This window comes from Acanthopagrus latus, chromosome 2, assembly GCF_904848185.1.
Source record: "Acanthopagrus latus isolate v.2019 chromosome 2, fAcaLat1.1, whole genome shotgun sequence".
Taxonomy (NCBI): Eukaryota; Metazoa; Chordata; class Actinopteri; order Spariformes; family Sparidae; genus Acanthopagrus; species Acanthopagrus latus.
Genome location: NC_051040.1, coordinates 24,828,877 through 24,854,706, shown reverse-complemented (window position 1 = coordinate 24,854,706; position 25,830 = coordinate 24,828,877). Strand labels below are relative to the sequence as shown.

General features: G+C 41.5%; 4 protein-coding genes across 6 annotated transcripts in view; 2 read left to right on the top strand and 2 right to left on the bottom strand.

The window, feature by feature from the left end:
* LOC119031815 (gap junction delta-2 protein) overlaps nucleotides 1-5,834 on the bottom strand; it is a 32,532-nt gene extending 26,698 nt beyond the window's left edge. The window contains exons 1-2 of one of the 2 annotated variants that reach the window (XM_037120556.1): nucleotides 4,994-5,834; nucleotides 4,651-4,880 (exon numbers count right to left, since the gene is read on the bottom strand). In XM_037120556.1, coding sequence (XP_036976451.1) covers nucleotides 4,651-4,721 — 71 coding nt within the window. In that variant the 5' untranslated portion in view covers nucleotides 4,722-4,880; nucleotides 4,994-5,834. The remainder of the gene's footprint in view (nucleotides 1-4,650; nucleotides 4,881-4,993) is intronic. The other variant, XM_037120563.1, reaches the window with a different exon arrangement.
* A 4,544-nt stretch (nucleotides 5,835-10,378) lies between these two features.
* Nucleotides 10,379-17,160, bottom strand: nop53 (NOP53 ribosome biogenesis factor). The gene is made up of 12 exons (XM_037088032.1): nucleotides 16,915-17,160; nucleotides 16,025-16,101; nucleotides 15,697-15,799; nucleotides 15,104-15,309; nucleotides 14,521-14,576; nucleotides 14,283-14,378; nucleotides 13,997-14,098; nucleotides 13,733-13,900; nucleotides 12,313-12,488; nucleotides 11,236-11,302; nucleotides 10,749-10,825; nucleotides 10,379-10,616 (listed from the first exon to the last, which is right to left on the bottom strand). Exons 1-12 carry the CDS (start codon nucleotides 17,118-17,120, stop codon nucleotides 10,556-10,558), a joined length of 1,395 nt encoding a protein of 464 aa, XP_036943927.1. The 5' UTR covers nucleotides 17,121-17,160; the 3' UTR covers nucleotides 10,379-10,555.
* Nucleotides 17,161-17,659: 499 nt separating this feature from the next.
* LOC119013479 (histone H3.3A) lies at nucleotides 17,660-20,623 on the top strand. Of its 2 annotated transcripts, none has more exons than XM_037088045.1 (4): nucleotides 17,660-17,815; nucleotides 18,744-18,887; nucleotides 19,375-19,528; nucleotides 19,687-20,623. In XM_037088045.1, exons 2-4 carry the CDS (start codon nucleotides 18,760-18,762, stop codon nucleotides 19,813-19,815), a joined length of 411 nt encoding a protein of 136 aa, XP_036943940.1. In that variant the 5' UTR covers nucleotides 17,660-17,815; nucleotides 18,744-18,759; the 3' UTR covers nucleotides 19,816-20,623. The 2 variants fall into 2 exon arrangements, with proteins under 2 accessions (XP_036943940.1, XP_036943949.1); XM_037088054.1 differs by having other exon boundaries at nucleotides 17,743-17,801.
* A 790-nt stretch (nucleotides 20,624-21,413) lies between these two features.
* Nucleotides 21,414-25,073, top strand: LOC119013490 (histone H3.3A). The gene is made up of 4 exons (XM_037088068.1): nucleotides 21,414-21,569; nucleotides 22,548-22,691; nucleotides 23,179-23,332; nucleotides 23,486-25,073. The coding sequence occupies exons 2-4, from the start codon at nucleotides 22,564-22,566 to the stop codon at nucleotides 23,612-23,614; spliced, it is 411 nt and encodes a 136-aa protein (XP_036943963.1). The 5' UTR covers nucleotides 21,414-21,569; nucleotides 22,548-22,563; the 3' UTR covers nucleotides 23,615-25,073.
* The last annotated feature ends 757 nt before the right edge of the window (nucleotides 25,074-25,830 follow it).

Sequence of the window (25,830 nt, the reverse complement as noted above, 5' to 3'; positions counted from 1 at the left end):
CCAGTTGGTAGCTACTGGTCAGAACAGTCATTGGCCAAACTACCACCAACTTCACTGAAGCACGCTTTGAATGGATAGTTAGTTCCATCGTTACATTCTAATGGTATATAGCGAGTCACAATGTCTCATGATGTGCTTTTCTTCAGAAAGTGAAATCTGTAAAGAAGCCAAAAACCACTGGTGTCAAAAGATGTCAAAAAAGACAAAAACAAAACGTCTGAAAAAATGCCTTAAACAGCCAGAGAAAAAAACATTCTTGTTTTGACTGTAGTTGGGTATAACTAGGCCCGTACTTCATTTGAGGAGGCATGTGGAGTGAGAGTTACCCAGTTTATGGTTTTCACTGACTACTTGGAAGAAAGTCTTGTTGTGAAGAGTCACCTTCACTCATACCTGTCCTCCTGGTGTTTACCTGTAGCTCCCTTGTCAAGAAAGGTACATTTGGTCTGCTAATTACCACCCTGGTTTGTTTTAACGGGCAAAAAAAAAAGTCAATGAGGTACTTACAGCTTTAATCACTCACTTAACATTCCAGTCGCTGCAACCCATGAGTCCATTTGTATTGCAAATGGACAGGCCTAAAGACTGTTTCATTAAGTGCACTGTCTTCTATCAAGCTCCACTTCCTGTTCCATTATTGGAGATCAATATCATGCTGGTGGGAGGATGGAACTGCATGTTAAGCAGTCCCACTCGGACCAATGGCCACTCACAAGTGGGACTTTCGCCTATGGGAGCAGGACCACGGAGACAGCATGAGTGATGTGTTGACAGTAGTTGGGTGGCGAGTGCTTCATTACGGTGTCTTCCTTAGTGGCAGCGTGTACCAACAGGAGCTCGGGTCCCACAGTCCATCAGATGGCTCTTGGGGAAGCCCATTTACATCTGTGACCACTGCCCGTAATGGCAGGAATTAATCACAGGTAGCAGATGAATACACGAATGCACAGACAGGACTGAAAGCCAGCCGAGCACATGTGATATGCCCAGAGTACACTGAAGCTCACGTTTCACACACGGTCTTAGAATTTATGCACGCACACACACACAAACCCTGACTGTAGAAGGGAATCTCTGTAGCTGCTTGTAATCTTACACAAGCAACGAGTGTTATATTCCCCCGAATGTGTGTGTGACTCATGTATGACGAATGGAGTCAGTACTGCAGGCTGTTGTCATGGTGGGCTCATGAGAACGCACGCTGGCATCGCCTCGGGGACAGCAACCTGTCCAACGCTTTCTCCGACTGGATGGCACCTGCGCTGACCAATGGGATGCATGAAACCACGGGGGGGTGGGGGGGGACCAATAGATTTTAGGATTGAGGGAGTATTAGCGTGCGTTTATAAAGTGGTCATGTCAGCAGTGATGTCCCAGATTAGATGGTTTTGAGCTGTAGAAAAGCCAGATACAGGGAAGGCACTTTACTGCAGGAACACAGAGGCTGTCACACCGAAATTTAAGCTAGAAACGGTTGACTGGCTCTGTTCATATGAGCAACAAAACTGCAATAGTTGGTGGTTCAGAGTGCTACTGATTAATAATTATAATTAATAATTAATAAACTTAAGAGATAAATGAATACCATAAATGACATCCTCCTTCTGTTGATCCTTTTTTTGTTTACATTATGAACCAATTGTGTGTGAATACATGTATAGATAGATTAGCTTAAATACTGTATATACCTAACTGTATTCCTGAATATAATAATAATCATATGGCATTTAAGTCATTTTGTTAGTTTAGCCTGAAAAGCATCAGTCTGCCTGGAGTGATCTGTACATTTAACCCTGCACTGTATGTGTGTGAATGACACATACCAGTGTGTACCAGGGGATGTGTTGTGAACATCCAATAAATCATTCATTTACCATGAACAGCACAACACAATTCTCTTAGTAGAGTAAGTGAGACATTCACAGGGGAAGGACAGTCTATAGTCAATTAGTTGGCCAACTGGACTCTTAGTCAATATCGCAGCCTGGTCTGTTTACTGCTGTGAAATTGAGACTAAACAGCAAAAAAGAGTTCCTCTTGCAGGTTATCTACGAACGGATATAACACTTTTTAAATCATTGTTATATTATCGTTGTGCACTGACTTTGAGAAGCAAGTGGTGGTGTAAGCTGGATGCTAACGGATCACAGTTGTAGTGAAGCTTGTTAACGTTTGCTAATTAGCACTAGTCACAAAATAGTTGAGAGCTGGGGCCAGTATTTGTTCAGGTATTTGGTCATAAACCAAAGTACTGAAAGAATCAGACGGTAACAGATCACTTAAGTTATTACAGTTCATCCAGAGGGGGACGGGAAAGTCTTCTCCACATTTCATGACAATGCATCCAAAAGTTGTTGAGATATTTCACTAAAAAACACATCTAACAGTCTCATGGGGGTTCTGGACTAAAGGTCAGGGGATGACAGATATCAGTAGGCTTCTTTCTCTTGGGATCACGACTGTCTGGGCCAAAATACCATCCGACCAACACTGCTTTGTGGAGGTGGAGCCATGACACTAGCAAGGCTAGAAAAACGGTTGAAATTGAACAACTCAGGGTGTATACAGGATCTTAACAGGTGTTATGTTTAACTTCAGGATCCCTGCGAATATCCTGCATCAGCCGCTCATGCAGCTCGTGCAATATCTCCGCTCTTCAACATGAGAATTTGAGTTCAAGCCGCTCAACAGTGAGCATCCATGCTGAAGTATCACTGAGGAAAGCACTGAATAGCTTCCTATTAGCTGAAGAGACACATTGGCATACTTCACATCTCTGAACTTCCTGCTCACACAAAAACATGTAAAAACATGCATATCATTTTGTAAGACCTTTAGAACCATTTCCAAACCTGTAATTCTGTAACTGTGGTTTGCGGGAATGGCATGCACATTATGAAATCAGATGTATGGCTGCATTGTATGTGGTTCTGGTAATGGAAACCAACATGTTGAAGCTAAGCAAGTACAATAGGGTTCCTGCATATACATTTTGGTATTTTGAAAAAGTTTTTTGGCTAGATCTTCTCATCAATTGAAATTTCCAGCTGTCTGGACAACAGATATAATCTGTGTAAAGATGATCTGAGGCTTTTTGCTGCCGGGTGTCCTGGTTGCCCCGCTTAGGTCGTGACACGCAGCACCATCTCGTGACGAGACAGTCCTCTTGGCTTCCTACCAACGCCCTGCAGACTGAGGCCATGTGTCTGCTCGCTTGTCTGTGAATAACTGCTCCTCGCTGCCTTTCGCCTTCACTCGGGTCTTTTTACTCTTTCTCCGTCAGCTGCTTCCTGTCTCTCACATCTCGCACTCTGTCGATTCTGCTCGTCTCCTCTGTACCGTGCAACCAAACTCTTGCACTTTTTCCCCTCTTTTATTCGATTGCCGTCATGGATTTCATGTTCTCTTTTGTGCTCATCCTCCTCAACAACCCTCTGTCCGTGTCTTTTCTTTCTCGCTCTTGCTGACACCCTGCAGTCAGGATGACTAGTCCAGCCAATGAGCGACCCTCCGCTTCCAGTGAATGAGGGGAAATAAATGCTGACCAATCATTCATCATTCCACCAAAGGGAGCAACTCTAAGTAACTATTCAACCAGCAGACTGCTCTCAGGACAACACTGGAAATCACTTCAGTTTCAGAACTCGACACGACAAAATTCACACTCAGAACTCTGTCAGCGGAAGACGACTCTTCTGCCAAAAAAAAAAAACAAATCTCCACATCATTTACTTCATAAACTGGCTGACATTTATTCACTCCATAATTCAAGAGTATTACAAGCCCTGGTGAGTCAGTAGCTTCGGGGGGGTTGGTTTAAACTGATCATTCGGACAGTCTCATATGAACCCATGCTGAACCTGTGGTTCTCAAAGATGTCCTGAGAAAACCCCAAACTCAGGAGTACGTCCTTTACTAGATGTGAAATCATGTTTAATACCATCTACAGAGCTGGTGCGCCTCTGTGGCTAAAACCCTCATCAATAATTGCTCATTCTGCGGCCGAAGAGGATGAGTTATTCAAACTAAAATACAAGACATGACAGCGTGTAAAATGATGCATAAATCATTGCTGCTGTGACCTTGCACAAGTGACTGGAATTTTTAAGGTTGTGAAATGACTTCATGCTTGACAGAGAGAGAAAGAGGAAGAGGAGAGGGGAGAGGGGATTGGAGTAAAGCTAAAAAGAAACGCGCTTGTGTAACGTGACGGCTTCGGAAGCAAACTTGACATAAAAGCGGGAGGGGAAGCGAGGGCATCAGCACTGAGAGGTACGCTGGACAACTGTGAGTGAAGGCATTGTGGACTTTAAAGGTGTGATGTCCTGACACTGCTCTGGATCCTCTGATGTCCAAATCCTCTGTGCGGGCTAATAGTGTCCCTCCTGGTTGCCTAAACCCCCCCATCATGTCACTCAGAGGGATTAAAGAAGCTAAAGCCTCTCTTTCCCTGCCATCAGCCACGTTTAGATCTCTGACAGGGAAGGAATCGTATACTGCATGTTTCAGCTGGTCATTTCAATACCGCACGGCGTGTACACACAGACGTAAAGACATGCACACAATGACAGAAGCAAGCAAGAACAGGTCCATCTCCATCTCAATTCAAACTTCACCACAGTCACTTGCTGCACTCCCACACCGACTCACCTTCCAATCATAGTAGAGTGCTGCTGCACGGCAGCCTCCAGGAGGCGCTCTAGGATGGTCCATTCTCCCATGGCTGGAGTTTGGAGGCATCCACTGGGCACAGGAAATCAGGTGGGGGGCTTCTCAGTCAGCGGGGAACCAATGCTAGTGTTTCAGTCCCTTTTTTTCTGAAACGTCAAGTCCACTTGTTGGGTGTAGATGAGGTAGGGAGTGGCTTTGGGTGGCTCGTCCTGTGTGTAAGAGGAGTAGAAAAGCAACCCTAATAAAGCTCAGTGGCGCCGCATTGCTGCCGCTGCGATCTTTTCTAGGTGCCGTCCAAAAACACACACAGCCTTATCTGCACCTGAGTTGGTCGAGCTGAAGCTTGCCTTTGTGCTAGCCGCACACACGCCCACCCTCTCGTTCGTGTGTGTGTGTGAGATTCTCTGTCCATGCACCTGCTCAGGTGAGCTCGTCTTGCCACCTCTCTCTTTGATTCCCACCTCTGGGTGCAACTGACCCTATTTACCTCCTAAACAGCTGGTCTCTCATATGTTCCCTCACCGACACACACACACACACACACACACACACACTCACACCTGGTCCAGCACACAGTGCCACCAGCGCTCATCTACTTCTACTGAGCTTCGAGGAGCAGCCATAGTTTGTGCAAACAGAAATCCATTACTCACACACTAACACTCCGCCCTCACACACTGGTTCTTTGACAGCATCTTGTAGTAACTCTGGGCGGGCTCAGGTCCATACACTCATGTGAGCCTGAGTAACCAGGGATCTGTGTCTCTGCTCGTTCTCTGCACCTCCATCCTCTTTGTTTCTTCCTCTTTCTCCTCTCCCTCTGCCCTCTCTTTCTTGCTAATTTTCGATGGATTCCTTCTCCTCCTCTCTGTTGCTCCTCTCCTTCTCCTCTGGTTTGGTTTAAGCAGCGCTGGACTGAAGCATCGCTCTCCTCCTCCTCCTCCTCCTCCTCCCCTCTGCTCGAAAACCGTGCAAGAGTCGTTGGTTTCTTCAGTCCTCCTTGTCCTCTCTGCCCCCCTCTCTCTCTCTGCGTTTCTGTCAGCGTGGTTTACGAGAGGCAGCTCTCCTTTCTTCTCTTCCCTTCATCTTGTTTTTTTCCTCCCTACTTGGTTTCTCTCTCTCTCTGCCTGCACCCTCCACCTGCCTCCGTCTCTCTCTCTCTGAGCCAGTAGGCAGCCAGACCGAGCGTGTGTCTAGAGGATTAGAGAGAGGAATCATCTCTCTGCTCCTCCCCCCTCTCGCTCCCTCTCACTCACTCTCCATCACTGTGTTTATCCCCCCTCCTCCTCCTCCTCCTCCTCCTCTTCATCTCCTACTGCTCCACCACCAACAACACCACACAAACCCCTCTCCACTCCTCTTTCTCACAGCACATTGCTCATGATTTTGTTCTCCGTCAGTGTTTTTCCTCCTCATCTCCTGTCCCTTTGCGTGTGCGCACTGAAACCAACTGTAACAGCAATGATCTTTGCTGTTTACACACACACACACACGCCCACTTGTGCACACACACTGTGTGCGTGTGTGTGTTAGAGAGAGAGAGATGGAAATGGAATTAGCGACAGTCATCAAGATTTAGAGTAATTTGCTCAGAGGATGTGCTCTCTCTCTTACACACACACACAGTTTATAGTAATGAAAGATCTTTATTTTCATAAGCAATGAATCTGTTGACTATTTTTCGATTATCTAATTAAAACTGAATATTTTTGTAAGATAAATTACATATAGCTCTATATTCCAACTAACATCACTGTTACAGACAAGTCTTTGGTCATTAAGCCATGTCTTCCCCACGCTTATACAGAACAAAAAGAAAACACATTTTCTGGTGCCCCTGCACACTTAATCCCATCAGGACAGAGAACTCCATGAGGAGGCACTCTAGCCTGCTTGAGGAGCACACAGATAGCAGGGTCCTCCTGTTCTGGACTCGTGCCTTCACCGGCTATAGAGGTGGTGTAGGGATGACGTATTTTTGGAGGCCAACCCAGAAGTCAGCATCGCCTCGGTTCCATCAGAAAAAAAAAGCCTATGGGAGTTTTTAATTGGATTTTGAATAATCACCGAAAAATAAACTGTGTGGCAAATGTGAGTTCATAATACGTGTGTTTTGTTCAGCAAAATAATTGCCATGGATGAACTCCGATTTAGTGATTTTTTTAAAGCATAAATAATGGCACATTTATTGATGTATTTTATGTCATAGAACAAAACATGTTAATATCTTAACCCTGTGGCAGCCACAGACCTAATTTCAGGCATTTAGCCGAAAACCCAATCATAAAGCCTGTGGACTTTGAGATGAGATGATTTCCAGCAGTAATTAATGCAACATTCACACGATGTTGACAAGGATGAGAACAGGACAAACATCACTGACTCCCACGGTGAGTTCTCACGCGTTATTCCAGATATGGTAGATATTGTAAGTGTGAAATATTCCTAATATTTGCGACTCAGAGTTACAAATCACGGCTCACATGAACAGATGTTTCCCACCCAGCTGCTCATAATGAGGGTTTAAATGATGAACCGTGCGAATGAACAGAAGGAATTGCCTGCACACTAACTCCATGTTTATTAACTACAACGTTTTGATCCCGCGTGGATCTTCACCAGGTCAAACTGTGATGAAGATTCAAGTGGGATGGAAACGTCTTTATTAAACTTGTGTGGCGCTGAGTAAGTGTGCAGGCGTTACCTTCTGTCCACTCACATGACTTACAGGTGTAAGCCTTGCACCTTCATGATGTGCATGTAACCAACCTCTTCTTCCACTTCAACAATTAAATGAACAATGCATTCTAAATATATTAAATAATAATAATATAAATATAAATAAAGAATGCTTCCAATTAATGAGACCTATACACACTATATGCATTCCTCTATGGTGGAGCTTGCGGGGATGCTCGTGACATCAGCAGTGTGTCCCCATGTGCCCAATCACAGTATCTGTTCATTAAAGAGGTGAGACAGTCAGGGTGACACTCAGTAGAAGCAAAATGCCAGTCACCTTGCAGCCAACAAGCTTAGGGATCACATGACAATGCTCTCTCACACATTGATATACCCACAGCAGCATCTCCGTGCAGTGCAGCTGGGTGTTTTAGTGGCTTCCTCTGTCACTCTCCAGCTCCCCAGACCAGTGGAGTAGTAATCTATTCTAAAAGAGGTAATGAGCGACTGCACACACGTAATCCACCCTACCCCATGCCAAGACAATCTGGCAGCACCGTGTCTCACACGTGAACGGAGTAAGGCAAAAGGGAGTGAAAAAAAAGGAAAAAGAAAACACAAACGACTCAGATGCAGTCTGCCTCCGTCTGGCATGACTGATCATACAAGATAACACATAGTTCTCCAATCTATCTCCATCTAATATAGTTCTCCAAGCTCCGAATATGCTTGGAAGGTGACTTTTAGCTCTTATTTGGCTAAAAAATACAATTCTCATCTATTGAGCTCCATGTTGTTATTTATGGTAATGGGTAATATGGGTAACATGTCATGAATTGCCGGTGCAGACAGTAATGGTCACTCACAAAAGTGAGTCCTGTAGAAATCAGCCCTAAAACACACAAGTTTGTATTTTTGCACTTCCAGTTCCCTTATTTCATATTAAGTAGGGGCTTTTTAAATGGGTTTTTGGTTAGATACCTAAAATATGGGCTGTGGTTAATACAAGCTTAAGAGATCTTATTAAGAGATGTATCAATTTATAAGAACGTGTGTATAGTTTAGTTGGAATTTTAGTAGTGGAGCTGAAATCATATGACTTTTGTGTAATTTGTTTATAGCCTTGTGTTAGCCTCTATCAATAATATTTGCATTTCCCTTCAAAAAGTAGTGTTCATTAAAGACTATCTGGCTAAGTTTGCTACAGAGCAATGTGCAACAATCCAAAATTCGGTAGAAAAATCGTATAGGCTGTTAGTTGAGGAAAACTGGATATAGTTGACTTCCCGGTTGACCTCAAAAAATACATCTCACTTCACTTTGTCAACAATCCGTCCATCATCACTGGGTTTAGGATCAAGTATCTGCCTTCAGTCTTGGTCCTTTTAGTGTTAATTCACAATAACTAGCAAGCTCACAGGCTAACCTAAAATGCTAAACATTATCCCTGCTTAACCATCAGTGTGTTAACAGTGTCATTGCATGTTATTGTGACATGTTATCTGCCTGCATGGCCGTGGCTTTATTTTATCTTATTGCACTTTAAAATCTTGCGGTTATTTCTTTTTTATACAAAGTCCGAGAATGTGTGCGCGGGTTACAAAGTGGAAAGGCAGATGTACCCAAGTCAGTTTCATCAGAAAAACACAAATTAAAGGCGTTGCATATTGGTATGAGTTGTAACAGGGTACACTGCTGGGGGACTTGCCTTTGAACCAGCATTACAAAGTCTGAGACTTTAGAGTTAGCATGACCTGGATAACTGAGAACATTCATCAACATCTAAAAATGCATGGAGGGCCTTTGTAAGGGACTCAAATTAGCTTCACCTTCAGCATTGAAAGCCATATATTATACCGGAGTGCGTATTAAATCCTATAAGTAGAAAATTAATGGATAAGGTTCCCTGGGGACAGACTGTGGCTTTATGAGTCTGTGGGTTAATTCATCAGCAGGTATTTGGCATGAAAATGCTGATAAGCTGCTGAGATGGGAGCTGGTCCAAGGTCCACTACACACTTTGCCTTAAAAGGAGGGAGGGAGCAACTGATTCAGGAGGATAGGTGGGTGGGGGGCTTCTGAGGACTCTGACACTAAAAGATTACATTTTCACACTGATTAACGGATAAGCAGCTTTGGCGTAGCTCCAGGGACCATGGGGCAGAGGGTGTGTGTGTGAGTGTGTGTGTGTATGTGTGTCCTTGTTCACACCAGCAGGACACTGAAGGCAATTATGGTTTTAAGCCAGCAGGTTGGAATCAATTATCACATGCCAACTTCCTCAAACCCATCTGTCTGGGGCGTTTTTTCCCCTATCCAAGACGAAAGAAGTGATGAATCTCCTTCAATGCAAGTCCACTTAATCAAGTTATCTAATTATAGGGATTAATAAATGCATATACTTTTAAGTTTCTGCTCAACTTTTTAATTATCATCCAATACTTTTTGTTCTGCGATAATCTGGGTGTCATGACATCTAAAGCAGATACACAGAAGCTCAAGAGATTTGAGAAAAGCTGAATGAGTGGAGGTTTAAGCTGTTGTAGTTCTTCACCTGAAGCAATCTCAAGAATAAACGTCATCAAAATGATGACATTTCTTGCCAAACAGAATGTTATATGAAACATTACCTTAGAGATATTTTATTGCAAATGCAAGAAATGTAGGATACGTTGCGTGGCTAAGACGTTTGATGTTGAGCCACAAGAGAGCCTTGAGAAATATCAGATGTACTGAAAACTGACATAAACGTGGCCAATATCCCTACAGCAGATAAACACTTCATGAGGCTGACCCTGTTACTGACCTAAGCTGTAGGTCTTTACTTGTGTATAAGCAGAGTAGTGACACACTGACACTTGGCCTCAGCAGACACAACTGTATACAATAAACCTTGGAAATTTCCTGATAGGTGCCAAATTACATAACACACATCAACATGTCATCATCTGACTCAAGTGTGAAAGGTGATATTAAGCATGTAAAAGGCACAGACGCTAGTACAGAAAATACACCACACTTTTCATTTCAGTTTATGTAATTGATGCGAAATGCATTTATTGGCAGTTGTTATCATCGGAAAGGGTCAAAGGGGCCTTCAAAAGTCATTACATTGTATATACACAGTTCCATTATGTTGCATTTGTGGCTGTAAATGCTGCCCAGCTTCTTGTGTTCAGCTTCTGTGGTCTGTGGGTCATCACTAAGTGATCTCTCTAAAAGCCCTCTTCTCCACATACTTCAGCTTGTGTCTCCTCTTGAACCTGAGAGAAAGGAGAGGGTGGTAAGAGAGAGGCCGAGAAGCACATTTTAAAATCAATACACACCTTATGAACGTGTCTATCACTGTGAGCCTTTAAGGAGATGTTACATAAGAGCAAGGCAGAGGTCCTTACTTGGCTCTTTCTCTTGGCTCGATCAGGTTCCTCTTCTGCAGACTCTTGAAGCGGTCCTTGAGTACGCTGCCCTCTGGCTGCAGAGGCGCGGCATTACAGGAGGTGAGAAGGAGACAAGCCCAGACAAATACATGTGAGTCGTTTGTCACTCTGCTCTGACTGACTGTGCAATTCCCACCCAAATTAAACATCCCCATTTACACCATAAAGGCTTAATTAAGTATTATTTCAAGACATAATGGCAGGATATAAAAGAGAAGAGCTGGAATTTTCAATTAGATCATATGAAATGGAAATGATCCCTGTGGGGTAAAAGTGGGTCGCAGCAGTATTAGAGAATAGGATAAAGCTTAGAATAAGACAATACAGAGTGCTCAAGACAATACAGCGACTTAATGAACCAAAACTCATTACAGATAAAGACTATGTGTCCTCACTGGCAAAGGTCAAAGTGGATGAGCAAGCAAACATTGTAACAGTGGAGTACCTTGAGTCGTCGCAAGGAACCGGCCAGCTCGTCGCTCAGCTGAACCTCCATGTCCTGAGCCTGAAACCTGCAAACAAGGATCAACATGTTAACAGCCATTTCCAGAGGGAACATACACATTGCCAGCTGCTGCAGTAACCCCAAAGTGAAGACAAACATTAACACATTTGTCTCAATTACTGGAGGTTACAAAATGACAACCGGTGAAAATAATTGCACCAGGCATGTATGCTCATGTCCACACATTCTGCAATTAAAGTGAGGAGCATAAGTGGTTATTCCAATGAGTCAAATTTTACATTAAAGATGCTAAGACAAAAAAATGTTCGAGGGAAAACATCATTTGTGTTACTGAACTCATTTTTGGAATTACATTACTATTGGCTTTGCTTTTTCATGTTCGACACATTTTGTTTGTAGTTAATGTTGGACTTCTAGACCAACATATTCCCACACACTGAAAATCTGCATAATGTTGATGTTCCTCTCTTAGGTTAAACCTCAGTGACATCTAGTGGTGATTCAGTGATTTCTACAAGACGCAACTAGATTTAAACTCAACCGCAGGAGCAGTTTCAGCTCTGTAGATACTACAGCAGGTTTAAAAGAGCATGTAATTTTTATTCCAGACAACATAATAAACTTGTCCTAAACCTTAGACTGCAGCTAAGCTTTTGATCAAAAATAATCTTGGGAATACAAACCTTGCATGTCACATGAACTGTTTGTAGCACTAACGGGGATCTCCACCTGTTTTAAAGTCTTATTAGTCTTATAACTTGAATGTTTTAATTTTTTTTTTTTTTTAAAAACTCTCAACAAACTGAAGATGTGAAGTCTAAAAGAAGTGGGCATTTATCAGGCAAGGAGGATCTTAAAGCACACTGAGTTGCATTAAAGAAGTGTAGGATCTGGGGTTTTAGGACCTCGACTACATCCTTAGAGCCACAGCCTTATCAATTCTGATCATTTTTGGACTGTGTCTAATCCTCTAGCTTAATGAAAGTGCAACTCTAAACTACTGGAGTAGCCATTTAACATGTGGAAGCACAGAGGAGGATGATTGGAGGTGTGTACTTGAGTTTGCCGAGGCGTCTGGGTTTAGCTTTCTGGGCCTCCTGATTGGCCTTGCGTTGTTGCTGTCTGGTCTTGGTTTTCTGGTCCTGCTGTTTGATGGAAGCCTTTATGGAGCGAAGCTGGAAGAGCTGCTGCTGCTGGTCAGTCTGCTGTTTGTTGGCCAGCCGTTGCTGCTCCTGGGGTGGGAAGAAGTGGGATTGTCAGATGGTAAGTGGAGCAATAACAATGTGACCACTAGCTGAGAGCACATGCCAGTATGACTGACTTCCAGAAGCTGCAGCTTTGTTTCATTATGAACAGTCTACCAACTGTGGATCAATCTGAAAATAAAAAGCACCCTGTTGAGTTTTACTATTTTAGAATTATATTATATGAATGAACTTCATTATTAATCTATTCATTAGTTTCTTGATTTACTGTCATGTTCTAAAGATACTCTATTTTTCCACTGTGATACTGTACATTAGTATTACATTGTATATTAGTACTGATGAGTGTATATTGATTATTTTACATTGTACATCTTCTGTATTTCATTTGTTATTATGATCATCATTATTATCACCATTTCTTATATTCTTGTGATTTTCTACATATTTATGTATCTTTTTAACTTTAGACCTCTTGTTTCATTGTTAAACAGCATTCACACTGGAAAGCAAAGAACAAATTGTATAATTCAGGACTTATTTTATTTCTTTTTTTCAACTATGCATATGACAGTCAACACTTTGTATTTAAATGTCTTGATTTGTCCAGCCCAACAACACCCCAAACCCCAAGGATATTTTTCTATCCTGCTGCATTACTGAAAAAGTCACTGATATATTTTCTTCAGACCAAATAAATCAAGAAATCCATCAAGGGCTACTCTTCAAGTTCAGGATTTCACCTTATGGAGTCCTCAACACAACATCTTGAGACCCGGACACAAAATCAAAAATGAATGAAGGTACACCAAATCTAAGTCAACACTGCATCAGCTTCAGGTGGGAGAAGAACACTAGGCTCCTGTATGAACTTTCTCCCACTAGGGGAATATTGCTGGCATGCAACATGGGGTTTTGTGCAGCCAGGCGGCGGGGGTGGTTGGCTGGGTGTAAATAGCTGGATAGCTGTTGTTTGACCTTTTTTATTTGATGCTTTGTATTAATTAACCTCTTGATAATTCTTGCAATGTTAAGTTTAAAAAGGGTGACTTTCAAAATGCTTCATTACATTCTTAGAAATATTACATTTTCTAGATGAGTGGAATCACTTCTATAGATAGAGGGAGATGTTTGTTTTGAACTAACCTTAACATTGAAACAGTCCGACCTTCCCATGAATGTGTAATTACTTATGTAGTTAAAAACACTGAACTAAAACATTTTGTTAGTAAAAGTCCTCAAAGTGAGTTGCGCATGACGTGTGTTCGTACCTTAATTTTGATTGCTTTCTCTCTCTTCCTCTGCCTCTCAGTCTTCTTAGCTGCCAGTGTAATGGCTCCCACTGCTACATCCTCCTCTTCCCCCTTAGAAGCTGCAGTCTCTTCTTCATTTTCTTCTTCCTCTACCAGGCCTTCCACCTGCTCTTGTAAGATCGTCTCCTGCAGAAACATACATTTGGTAAAATACGAGTTTCAAACTTCCACAACCTTAAAGACACACCGAACACGATGGATGAACTAGCACAACAACTGCACCTCTGTTGCTGTGTCTTCTCTGTTGACAGCCAGCTGTCTCTCTATTTTGGTTTCATCCTTTTGCTTCTTGACCTCCACCTCGTGGGCCTCCTGCAGCAAGGCCTTGGTTCACAGAGACGGGGAGGAGAAGAAAGTCAGTTGTCACATTACAGTAAGATTCAATACAAACTTCATAAAAACATAAATCATTTAGATTTAGTCAGAACTTATGTTATGTTCTGCATGTGTACTAGACAAGCTTTAGCAGCACTGGCTAATAATGTAAGTATGTAAAGTTTGGACTTACTTGATGGGAGAAGAAGTCTGGATTGTAGGATCCTCCAGGAGCGATCACTTCTACAGCAGGAAGCACAGACGGCTTCTCATTCAGCCTCTCTGGTCGCTGAAAACAGTGACAGAGCCATATTACACTCAAACCCACAAACTAATATAAAAGAATCTAAGTTCGCTGCTGACAGCTCATTAGATTAAATTAACTATAGAAGTGTTTACTTTTTAACCATAAAAGAGACATTTATTCTCACCTTGACAAGGCTCTTGCGTGTCTGTTGAAGGTACCAGGGATCAGCTGCACTTTTTGCTACATAAAAAAAATGGTTTGAAATACATGAGCATTAATATATGCACTACAGACAGCTGATCAGGACCTGACAGCAAACACAAGACTACGACTATGGACGAATAGGCCCGCATCTAGCAATTTAGAAAATAAAAAAAGCCCTGATGGGTTCCTTGTTTAGATAGTTAGCAGACACAATGGGTTTAATTTAGCTTAACGAATGTTTAAAAAATGCATCTACGTGCATTGTGCCCACATAAAGGCCCTAAATATGTTTGCTTGTGAACACACTGCATCCCAAATGAAGCTTAGGTATAGCAAAGGGCAATGCACATTGTAGGTTAATGTGTTCTTAAATTGTTATGGATGATTAACATTTCTATTTTGAATCTGTACTTTCAGTTCTGTGTATCCTCAGTTCCCAGATGGCTGTTCACACAACAGTCGTCTGAGCTCCTGTGTGTTGACTTCACATTCCCATGAAGGAAATACTGGGAGCGCAAGGATGGGATCATCACTGGAAAGACATATACCGATGTGGCACTCACACTCTTGCCCCCATATGTCGTAGTATTCCCTGTCTGGGTTGTTGTTGGCCTCTGCCTCCGCCTTCTTCTTGGCCGTCCTGTCGACCGGCCGTCTGTTCAGCAGCTGTTTCCGCCTCCGTGGCACGATGCCTTTGGCTGCCAGCTGCTCGGCCCTCTGGGCACTGCGACGGAGCTTCTTGGCATTAGGTTGCTGATAGGCCAGCACACTGGGGGGGGAAGGCAAAAGAGGTTAATAGTGGTTATGTGAGGCAGGAGGAAGTCAAAGAAACATGAGCTATGATGGAGAGGAGTTAAAGCAAAACCATCAGCTAGCATATTAGAAGTTTAGGCCTATTTGATTTGACATTTTCTGCTTCATGATGAATGTTTGCATATCCTCAGATCCCAGGACACCATTTACACAACAGTATCTTGAGCTCCTATGTGTTGTCTTCACATTCCCATGAAGGAAATACTGGGAGCGCAAGGATGAGATCATCACTGGACATACTCAAACATAAATACAAACATATTGTAGGCTACTTTAAGAACTGAATCCTACTGTAATAATATAATTCAAGAGTAAAGCATGAAGGGCTGTGATGGATACCTACTCTTTAGGTGGTTGAACAAGGGAGTCGTGCTGCAGGATCAGGTCTATCCTCAGAGGACGAGACGCCTTCCCTTTCCTCTTCCCCACAAGAGGTACTTCTACTTCTTCAGAGGAGTAAAAATGAGTTTGATTCAGTATCAGGCATACATTTATATATGTATGTATCTATACAACGATAGAAAACAACCAGCGAACTGGACAGTGTAATATCTTTCTAATTTACATGAATGTATCTCTGGGAAATGCAGGACTACGAAAGTTTTCATGGCCAATCTTTTTTTTTTCCAACTGGAGGACATTTTAACTCGGTTGTGCAGTGACATATTTACCTTTCTGTTCGGGTTTCTTTGGTTGTCCAACATCCAAAAAGAACAAGCTGTCATCTGACTTCTCAGACAGCAGACCCCTGAAAAAGAAAAAGATGCCACGTCGTCATATTTCAGACCCTGCAGTTGAAGATGCAGCTTCCCCCCCCATATTGTGCTCTTTAAAACAACTACTTTCACTATAGATTAACTCATCAACTGCTTTCAAGTAATGTAATGTACAAAAAGTCAGACAATAGTAAAGAAAATGCCCATCACAAGGTTCATCTTCAAATAGCTTGTTCAGACAACAGTCCAAAACCCTAGTCATATTAAATAAAGCAAATCCTCATATTACAGGTCTACCAGCAAATAATTACATTTATGCTTGATAATAGGTTTTAATAGTTTTTGAGTAGTCAAAATTGTTGTTCTTTAAATTATATCTATTGTTGAATGGTCATTACAGTACTGACACCCTCTTAATTTCCTCGAAAGAAAAAAAAACCTGAGAGAAGGATTGCACCATTTTTTGGAGTTCATGTAAAACATCACAAAAAGTGTGCAGCTTAGTCAATCTTTAACAGGCAAGCAAAATGACCATGAGACGCTGCTGGACCTCAGTTTAAACACTAGTTAACTGTGACACTGTGTAAATCAACGAGACTGGTGTGTTTTGAGAATAGCAAGACTTCTTAACAAACAGGGCGGACATGACTGTTACAGGGTTTTTAACCCCCTCGAGAGACGTTCGTCCGTGCGTGCGTGAAAGTGGAGACGACAGACATACAAACATGAACAATAAAACATCAACCAAGCGCCCTGCGTCGGATTAACATGTCTTTTTTAGTTTAATGTGAACAACACCGTTACCACACGTCCAGTCCTCCCAACATACGGTTAACTAAACTCACCCTGTGGTCCTCTCCTGGTGTCTGACGTCTTGTAAAAAGTCCTCTACATCATTAATGTCACTGTGTTTGTTCCAGCTCTTCTTCTTGTTCTTATTCACACGTTTTCTCCGACCACTGGCCGAGTCTGCTGAACTGGAAGTGGACTTTAAATTGAGAAAGCCTGGTTGTGAAGCTACCACGCGTTTCAACCTCCTGGCCGACGCCATGTTGGAGGACTGAAGAGAAACACGTTTCTTCTTCTTTTGTGTTGAGGTGACGGCGGTAGCGCCACCTGCTGGGCTGACGGTGTAAGTGCTATAAAAGCTGATTACATGTGAATAAAAGTTCAAACTTGTTTGTTTTTTACACTGTATTATATTTTATAAGGGTATGATAATAAGTTTTATTTATAATAGAATGCGTATATTTACATCGTTTTGTGTGATACGCAGAACTAAAAGTATTTGGGGGGATTTAACGTGATCATTTCTATAAATAAAACAAATAAAATTAATAATGTGATAATTAACTAAAAAGTCAAACAGAGTGATTGTCACTCACTGTATGGTCTCTCTCTGATACGTACACTGCTTTAGTTGTCTTTTTGTCTTTCCGTGTAAAATACATTCATTTCATTTAAAGAAAACAAAAAAATGAGCTAAACTAGTAAAACGGTCAATAATCAGGATTGAGAAAAACTTGTTGAACAACATTTCAAGTGAGTGTGATCTTGTGATTGTTTATCATGTTGCTGCATGTATGTAACATGTCCCAAATGCATCATGGGAAACGTGTCTCCTGTTGCTTTCCTATGTTCTTTTTCCTTTTTTTCCTCCCTTCGTTTTATAGCGAGAACAACGCTTTAGAGACTCAAGAATAAATTCCCCTTTTTGAGCTGCAATCTCTCAGTAAGTTTTCAGAGGTAAGTATCACCATTTCCATAAAACTCCATTCTATCTTTTAATGTTACGTTAGTCCTCGGATGGACGTGTTTTTTCGTTTATTTTCGTTGAAAAAGAAAACGCAGAGCAGTCGAGCTATTATCTGCCTGCTCGGGGAGTCGGGGACCTAAAAGGCATTTGTGGTCTGGTCGAATTTGACTCGGAAATGCGCCTAAAGTGAGGGGTCATCTGCCAAAATATTGTTCATCAATTGATCCCTGACATGTCTAGTGTCGTTTACAAAAACAATATTCCACTTTCGTGCCGCGGTTTTTATATTCTTCCGTCGTTTTTATCATCACCCTCATCGTTTGCTACAACGATTTTTCCTTCCCGTTTACATTCTTCTAGCCAGCAGCCAGCCATCATCTTTAGGTCTGTTAGTTTGCATACACCGGACAGCTGACGTGGGCGGAGTCGCCTGGTTTAAATCAAAATAGCTTATTCTGAATAAAAAATCAAGGCTTGTGTGCAACCGGGCAGCACGTTGTAAAGAAACGAACAAACCCACGTTCAATGCGCAAGAGGCGGGTTTTGGCTGGCAAGCATCGTGATATGATTGGTCTAAAGGTTGACAACATCCCGCCCCTGATGCTCTTCCACCGAATATGATTGGTTAACTCGATAAAGAGCTCTGTTATGATTCGATGCCTTCGCTGTCGTTTGTAAGACAGTCGTTGCATAAGCTGCCTCGAATATAACTTGGAAAAAAAACAGAAACTTCTGATGCAGATTGTTTTTTTCATAACCTTCTCCCACTGGAAAGTAAAGTCTGTCACTGTCACGTTAACACAAACATATAATAAATGTCAGAAGGGAAAATGATATCCATAATTTTGTACCTTTATGCGGTAGACATACCTCTTTTGTAATTAATTTACCAAAGCGAATTTTATCATGTGCCCTCAGGTGATCTTTAGTAGCCATGGCCCGTACCAAGCAGACTGCCCGTAAGTCCACTGGAGGCAAAGCCCCACGTAAACAGCTGGCCACGAAGGCTGCTCGTAAGAGCGCCCCTTCTACTGGTGGTGTCAAGAAGCCCCATCGTTACAGGTGAGAGGTTACATAGACCATCTGTTTGAGTTGACAAATTAACACCTCAAGAGACACTATAGTTTTCTAATCTTTAATGTATATTTGGATGTTAATTTAAACTCATCTGACTGCAGATTTACTCAGTAGTTTTTCTTCCAGCAACTAAAAAATCTCAGGGACCTCATGTAGATATCTTATTAATGCTTTTCACTCTCTTGGCGAACAGTAGTAACTGTATTTTTTGCCTGTTACGTGGAGAACATTATAGAAAATGTCCGAGTGTAGTTGATATTCTGTCTCTCTGAGTCCTAGTCGTAGAAAAAGACTGAGACTGGTGTTCAAACACTCAGTTGAAGCTGAAAGATTCATGAAGATGACAATAGGTGCACAAGGTGAAGAACAACTGGTTCTCCAAGAAGCATACCATGAATTTGTGTAAGACTGGCCTTATCAGATGCTCCCAACTCAAACTTTGTAAAGTTAATATTTTCCATCCTCTCTCTAGGCCTGGTACTGTGGCTCTGCGTGAGATTCGTCGTTATCAGAAGTCCACTGAGCTGCTGATCCGCAAGCTGCCCTTCCAGCGCCTGGTGAGAGAAATCGCCCAGGACTTCAAGACTGATCTGCGTTTCCAGAGCGCAGCCATCGGAGCTCTGCAGGTCTGTGTTACAATCAAATCCACAATATCAACTCAAAGTTTGCTAATGAGTGTTTATTGGTGAATCCCAAGGGAACATAATTATTATATTTTAAGGGACCAAACAATGAATTTAGCTCCACTGACAGCTGGTGCATTTCCTGTTTCCCTTCCCTGCAGGAGGCCAGCGAAGCCTACCTGGTGGGTCTGTTTGAGGACACCAACTTGTGCGCCATCCACGCCAAGCGTGTCACCATCATGCCCAAAGACATCCAGCTGGCACGTCGTATCCGCGGGGAGCGTGCATAAAATGTTTTCTGTTTTGTTATACGCTGTCCTCTCTCCCTCCACCACTCTTTCTATCCATTTCCTTCCTCTATACTTAGTTAGTAGTTTGGTTTGAGGTTCTATATATATATATATCATATGATTGTGATAACCGTACATTGTGTGATCATGTCTTCTTTGGTGCTACTAGTAGCAGAGTTTCCTTAGAGATATCTTCATGTATGTTTGAAATTTTGAATCACATTTACACTCCTCACTTCTGACTAACTAGCTCAAAGGAATGCCTTGTTATGAATAAGGTGTTTTTGCAAGCCAAGAATATGTGGTATCTGAGCTGAGCATAGGAAATAGCATTAAGGTTGAGACATTTTCATCTTCAGACAGACATATACATTGATATAATGGGTCTTCTTAGTTTCTCTCTTTTTTTTTTTTTTATAGAAATTTGTTGTATAAGTAGTGATTATTCCTTCTTCTTTTTTTACATTAATGGTGTATTTCTACTGTTACTGTTTAATGTATCACAATTCCTAAGTTTGATTCTGGTTGTCAATTCGAAACGTCATTGTTCCATGATGACACTGCATTTTCGGCAGATGACAAGCGGCATATATGTAGCAGACCTATGTTGATCATATTTTGATTTTTAGCCACGTTATTATGTCCAGGTAATGTTTTGACTTTTTGTTCCTCTCTCAGGTTGACATGATAACCTAATTTTTTTCTACGGTGTGTTTGATTTATGTTTTCAGTCATTTTTAAAAAGCAAAATATTTGTACTCCGGAATTCACATACAAACATAATAAACAGATTCTTGTGGTTAAGTAAGCTGTGTGAGTGCATATCAGTGTCAAAAGGGAAAAAAAACAGGGAGAGAAAATTAATTTGTTCATCTATAGTTATTTTTTCAAGAAAATGTGTAAAACATTCCTTGATTCCAGCTGCTTAATTGTGTGGATTTTCTTGTCTGTTGTGATTGTGAACTGAATTTTGGGATTATTGGCTGTAAAAAAAAAAAAAGGAAAGGATAGGGAAAAAAAAGAACGAAAGAAAATTCACATGTGTACTTTAGTCAATTTAAATTCTTTAGCTCACTTTCAAGAATAAATTCTGCATACTTTAACAAAAAGTTTCAGTAACAATGATACTGAGTATCTGTAGGTAGGCTGTATCTGAAATTCATATAAAATCTTTGAGCATACTTGCTCTCAATAACCCATTCCTGCTGACAAGAATACTGATAAAAAATAGGTGTATTTAAAATTTCACAATACATTAAAAACATTCCCCTGCCTTTTTCTGATTTCTTTTCTGGAGTAAAAATAGGTCCCACGCATAAATTAAGCAGTTGTCACATAATTGTTATCCTTAATAACTTTTCCAACAACCACTGAACAGTACGACTTCAGCGCTAAATGTCAAACTTTCGGTTTGAGCGGTCACATTCGTTTTGAATCTACGTGGAAACAGGCGACACGGTCCAAAGAGCAGCACCACATCTGTCTTTCCGCGTCTACGGGCCAAAAATTTAAAGCGCCGATCTGCTCGATGAATATTATAAAGTCGCGGTCACACTGATCACCTCCTTGCTGTCCAGAATGTATCAAACTGATAAAAGTAACCACAGATATGTTGTGAACACTGTTGCATTGTGGGACAGATGATTGACGCGGCGGCCATTTTCCCGCTGGACGCTGCTTCCCATTGTGGATACGAAGAAGAAAATACAGACAAGCGAAACATTTCTCACGACTTCTACTCACTTTTCCCCCAGGTAAGCCTCCCGAAATGTGTCACTGTCGCTGTGAATTAACTTTGTATTTTTTAAGTTGTATGTTGTTTAATTTGTGGGTACATTTAACAGTGAAAAACCTCTATTTTCGTCGACTGGGAAAATAACAAACACGGCGCTCGAAACGACAGTGAAATGCAGTCTTTACTGCAGCCGTACAGATGAGCTGAAATTCTGTTTCAAATTATGCGCCCGTTCAGCTCGGTTCTACGCGCTCGTTAGGGACCGTTCGGCTTTCCTCTCCCTATCTATGAGTTCTTTGAAATGTCTCCTGTGTTGTTCTATTAATTGTCGATACGCTGGAACAACGATTTTTAGTAAAATTGAAGTTGTTTATGTGCTACTCCTTTGCTCTTCTGCCCTGGGTCTTTATCCCGTTTGCGCATCAAACCGCCGCCATCATCAGAGCGCGGTGGGTGGACCTAGCAACAGTGGAAGGCAGTTGCAGAGCCCGCCTACTTTTAAGACTCTGCATTCTGATTGGTTTGTACGTTGTATTTCTAGTTACGTATTGGTCTACCAGCCAATAAAATCGTCGCTTTTCTTTGATTGACGTTTGGTGGGCTGATCGTGATAGGGAATGTCTTGTATGTTTACTTACCCAAAAAGTTAACTTAATTCAAGTTTGCTGTTCCCCGTATTTAAAAGTCATCATATAAAATGCATCTTTATATTGAACAACTCAGTTGCCTTTTAGAGGGTTGAGAATCAATTTGTAAGAAGTGCCTTTCACAACTGTGCTATCACCTCAAGTGTGAAGGTGTCAAATCAACATAATACAGCAATAAACACGATATTTTACTTTATGTCTGTTATCTTGGTGTCATCAAGGCATTTTTCTAAGTACTCATGTTAGCACCAGATCAACCAGAAGTTATATTTGATGCAGAGCTCCTGACCATAGAACGTATTGTGTGTACCAAACCTAAACCACTGAATTATCCCCCCCATCTTTCTTAGGTGATCTTTAGTAGCCATGGCCCGTACCAAGCAGACTGCCCGTAAGTCCACTGGAGGCAAAGCCCCACGTAAACAGCTGGCCACGAAGGCTGCTCGTAAGAGCGCCCCTTCTACTGGTGGTGTCAAGAAGCCCCATCGTTACAGGTGAGAGGTTACATAGACCATCTGTTTGAGTTGACAAATTAACACCTCAAGAGACACTATAGTTTTCTAATCTTTAATGTATATTTGGATGTTAATTTAAACTCATCTGACTGCAGATTTACTCAGTAGTTTTTCTTCCAGCAACTAAAAAATCTCAGGGACCTCATGTAGATATCTTATTAATGCTTTTCACTCTCTTGGCGAACAGTAGTAACTGTATTTTGTGCCTGTTACGTGGAGAACATTATAGAAAATGTCCGAGTGTAGTTGATATTCTGTCTCTCTGAGTCCTAGTCGTAGAAAAAGACTGAGACTGGTGTTCAAACACTCAGTTGAAGCTGAAAGATTCATGAAGATGACAGTAGGTGCACAAGGTGAAGAACAACTGGTTCTCCAAGAAGCATACCATGAATTTGTGTAAAGCTGGCCTTATCAGATGCTCCCAACTCAAACTTTGTAAAGTTAATATTTTCCATCCTCTCTCTAGGCCTGGTACTGTGGCTCTGCGTGAGATTCGTCGTTATCAGAAGTCCACTGAGCTGCTGATCCGCAAGCTGCCCTTCCAGCGCCTGGTGAGAGAAATCGCCCAGGACTTCAAGACTGATCTGCGTTTCCAGAGCGCAGCCATCGGAGCTCTGCAGGTCTGTGTTACAATCAGATCTACACTATCAAGTCATAGTTAGCTTATTAGTGTTGATTAGTGAATCCTAAATGTACATAAATATAATATTTTATTTGACAAACCATGAATTTAGCTCCACTGACTGATGATTTCCTGTTTCCCTTCCCTGCAGGAGGCCAGCGAAGCCTACCTGGTGGGTCTGTTTGAGGACACCAACTTGTGCGCCATCCACGCCAAGCGTGTCACCATCATGCCCAAAGACATCCAGCTGGCACGTCGTATCCGCGGGGAGCGTGCTTAAAAGCTCCTTTCAGTCTTTCTCCTCTTCACCTCTTCCTACCCTTCCTTCACCAGTCTGTCTCTCCGTCCCTCTGCCCCTCACCCAGTCCCTTCCTCCCTCCCTTCCGGTGTTAGTAGTATGTAGAGGAAAACTGATTATATTATGGATAAAGTGTATAGTCGTGTTTTTCTTAGTGCTCTTGGCAGCAGACTTCTAGGGTACTCTCTTTTTGTGCATGTACCGACTCTTTGGTGATGAGGTCTCCTCAAGCACACGTCTCCTTGTTAGCACTGTTTCTCATTTGACTCTGTGGGGATGACGATGATTTGTGGTTTGAGTCAGAGGAAAAAAAATGATTGGAACAATGTAAATTTGGAAGGGACAGACAGTAGGAGAGGATGGGTATTTGTCTGCTGGGGGACTCTGGTCTCTTTACTGCAGCAGGGTGCTAGAAGAACTTACCCGGTCCTCTTCTCCTGCTTTCTATCCTCTGCCAGCCGCGCTCCGTAGTGTGCAGGGACAAAGGTGTTTGTCTCCTGTCACGACAGCCGAGGCTGGATTTTCTGTCCCTGGATGTGTCTGCATGAGTGTTGGCTCTGATCACCACAGCAAATTGTATACAATCCATCAGCATATTTGAAGAAGTTGATTTACCATATTGATCATCGCTGTCAGTCATCATTTTAGTCATTCATTTTTTTCCTTCCTAATAAGTCTCATGCACAGGATATTTTTTTTTCACTTCAAACTATTTGTGGTAGACATGGAGATGGGGGGATAAATCAGATTAAAAACCTGCAGTGAACAAAAACAAAAAAAAACAAAACAGATTTGAACGATTTTTTTTTTCTACTGAAATGTGAAGCTACTGACTCATTTTGGCACCAAAGTTGGATCCTCTTGTAGACACTCTTTTCCTAACTTACAGAAGAGTTTAACCTCATCTGTTTTTGTGGTGTTCAAATTGGTTTCATCTAATTCTTTAAAGCCAAAGCTTGAGAGCTCAAGTATGGTGTCAGAGATACTTTTTTAGCAGTGGCTCATTTTTTAACAAAGAACCTTTTTAATAACAAAGGTTCATCTAGGTTTGTAATTTTCTCCAAAACCAAAAGCTCTCCAAGGATGAAAATGATTTTTTAAAAAACTAATAACTGATTAAAATGTGAAAATGTATTGTAAATCAGTGTTACATGACATATAGTACTGGTCATGTTTTCTGTATACGTCCCCCCTTTGCTTCTGTTTTTTTCTCCGGATCAGTTGATCGTCTGTATACCGTTCTCAGGTTGACTCCTCACCCTTTTAACTTAAGTTTTAATTTTTTAATTTTTTTTTTTTTTTTTTTCTCAGTTTGATTTTCTTTTTCTTTTGAAATGTTGATGATAATGTTTCAATTAAACAATCTTTGTAATTTCCAGATTTGTCATATAAGGTGGTAATAAATGGATGTTACACACACTCTTGTGTCTGTGTATCCACACTTTTATCTGCTTTTATTGTGTCCACTTATCATCCAAGAAGTTGCTGTCACAATGACTGCTTAATTTATGCGTGGGACCTATTTTTACTCCAGAAAAGAAATCACAATGATTCTTTGCAGTTAAAAGGAAAATTACAATTGGTTGATGGCTGTTTATCAGATACCCAAAAACTTGGTAGGGTATCTTCTTTTATTCTGTGCCCTGGTCATGGAATAACTTTTGAACACAGTACAGCTAAAGGATTTTGTCTTTTTGAGTTGCTCTGTAGTATAGTATCTGTAACTCTTGATGTTCTAGCTTGGCCAGGTTTCCCTCAGAAAGGACATTTTGATTTCAAGGGACTTCCTTGTTAAATAAACGTCATCTTTGGCAGAAAAAATCATTTTATAACTGTTCATTTACCTTTATCCTGATAAAACAGTTTTAGTGGCACTGGCAGAGTGAAAGATGAGATGAAAGAACAGTAATGGATCACATTTGGATTCATGGTGAACGTGGAGAATGGTTCCATAACAAAATAAAGGTGAAGCATTCCTGAAATTCAGCTGTAATTGCAAAATGAGTGTAGACAAATCAACAAATCTCTTGTTTGCTCTTATGAGAGCAGCTAGAGGATACTTTTTATATCCTGACTGCACATTTAAGAATCTCTTGCATACTTTGAGGTTTAGAACCAAGGTTACATACCAGTACTTGTTCACAAACACCATGAATAACTGCTCCCACATTACGAAAAATACAATAAAATGAAAGCAC

Bases quoted from the DNA above. Each gene is read 5' to 3' on its own strand.
- nop53 (XM_037088032.1), bottom strand. From the start codon at position 17,120: ATGGCGTCGGCCAGGAGGTTGAAACGCGTGGTAGCTTCACAACCAGGC. The intron at 13,901-13,996 runs GTGCAGTTGTTG...ATGTTTCTGCAG, and splicing joins GAGAAGACACAGCAACAGAG to GAGACGATCTTACAAGAGCA. The intron at 11,303-12,312 runs GTACACACCTCC...CCTTGTTTGCAG, and splicing joins AGACGCCTCGGCAAACTCAA to GTTTCAGGCTCAGGACATGG.
- LOC119013479 (XM_037088045.1), top strand. From the start codon at position 18,760: ATGGCCCGTACCAAGCAGACTGCCCGTAAGTCCACTGGAGGCAAAGCC. The intron at 18,888-19,374 runs GTGAGAGGTTAC...TCCTCTCTCTAG, and splicing joins AAGAAGCCCCATCGTTACAG to GCCTGGTACTGTGGCTCTGC. The intron at 19,529-19,686 runs GTCTGTGTTACA...CCTTCCCTGCAG, and splicing joins CAGCCATCGGAGCTCTGCAG to GAGGCCAGCGAAGCCTACCT.
- LOC119013490 (XM_037088068.1), top strand. From the start codon at position 22,564: ATGGCCCGTACCAAGCAGACTGCCCGTAAGTCCACTGGAGGCAAAGCC. The intron at 22,692-23,178 runs GTGAGAGGTTAC...TCCTCTCTCTAG, and splicing joins AAGAAGCCCCATCGTTACAG to GCCTGGTACTGTGGCTCTGC. The intron at 23,333-23,485 runs GTCTGTGTTACA...CCTTCCCTGCAG, and splicing joins CAGCCATCGGAGCTCTGCAG to GAGGCCAGCGAAGCCTACCT.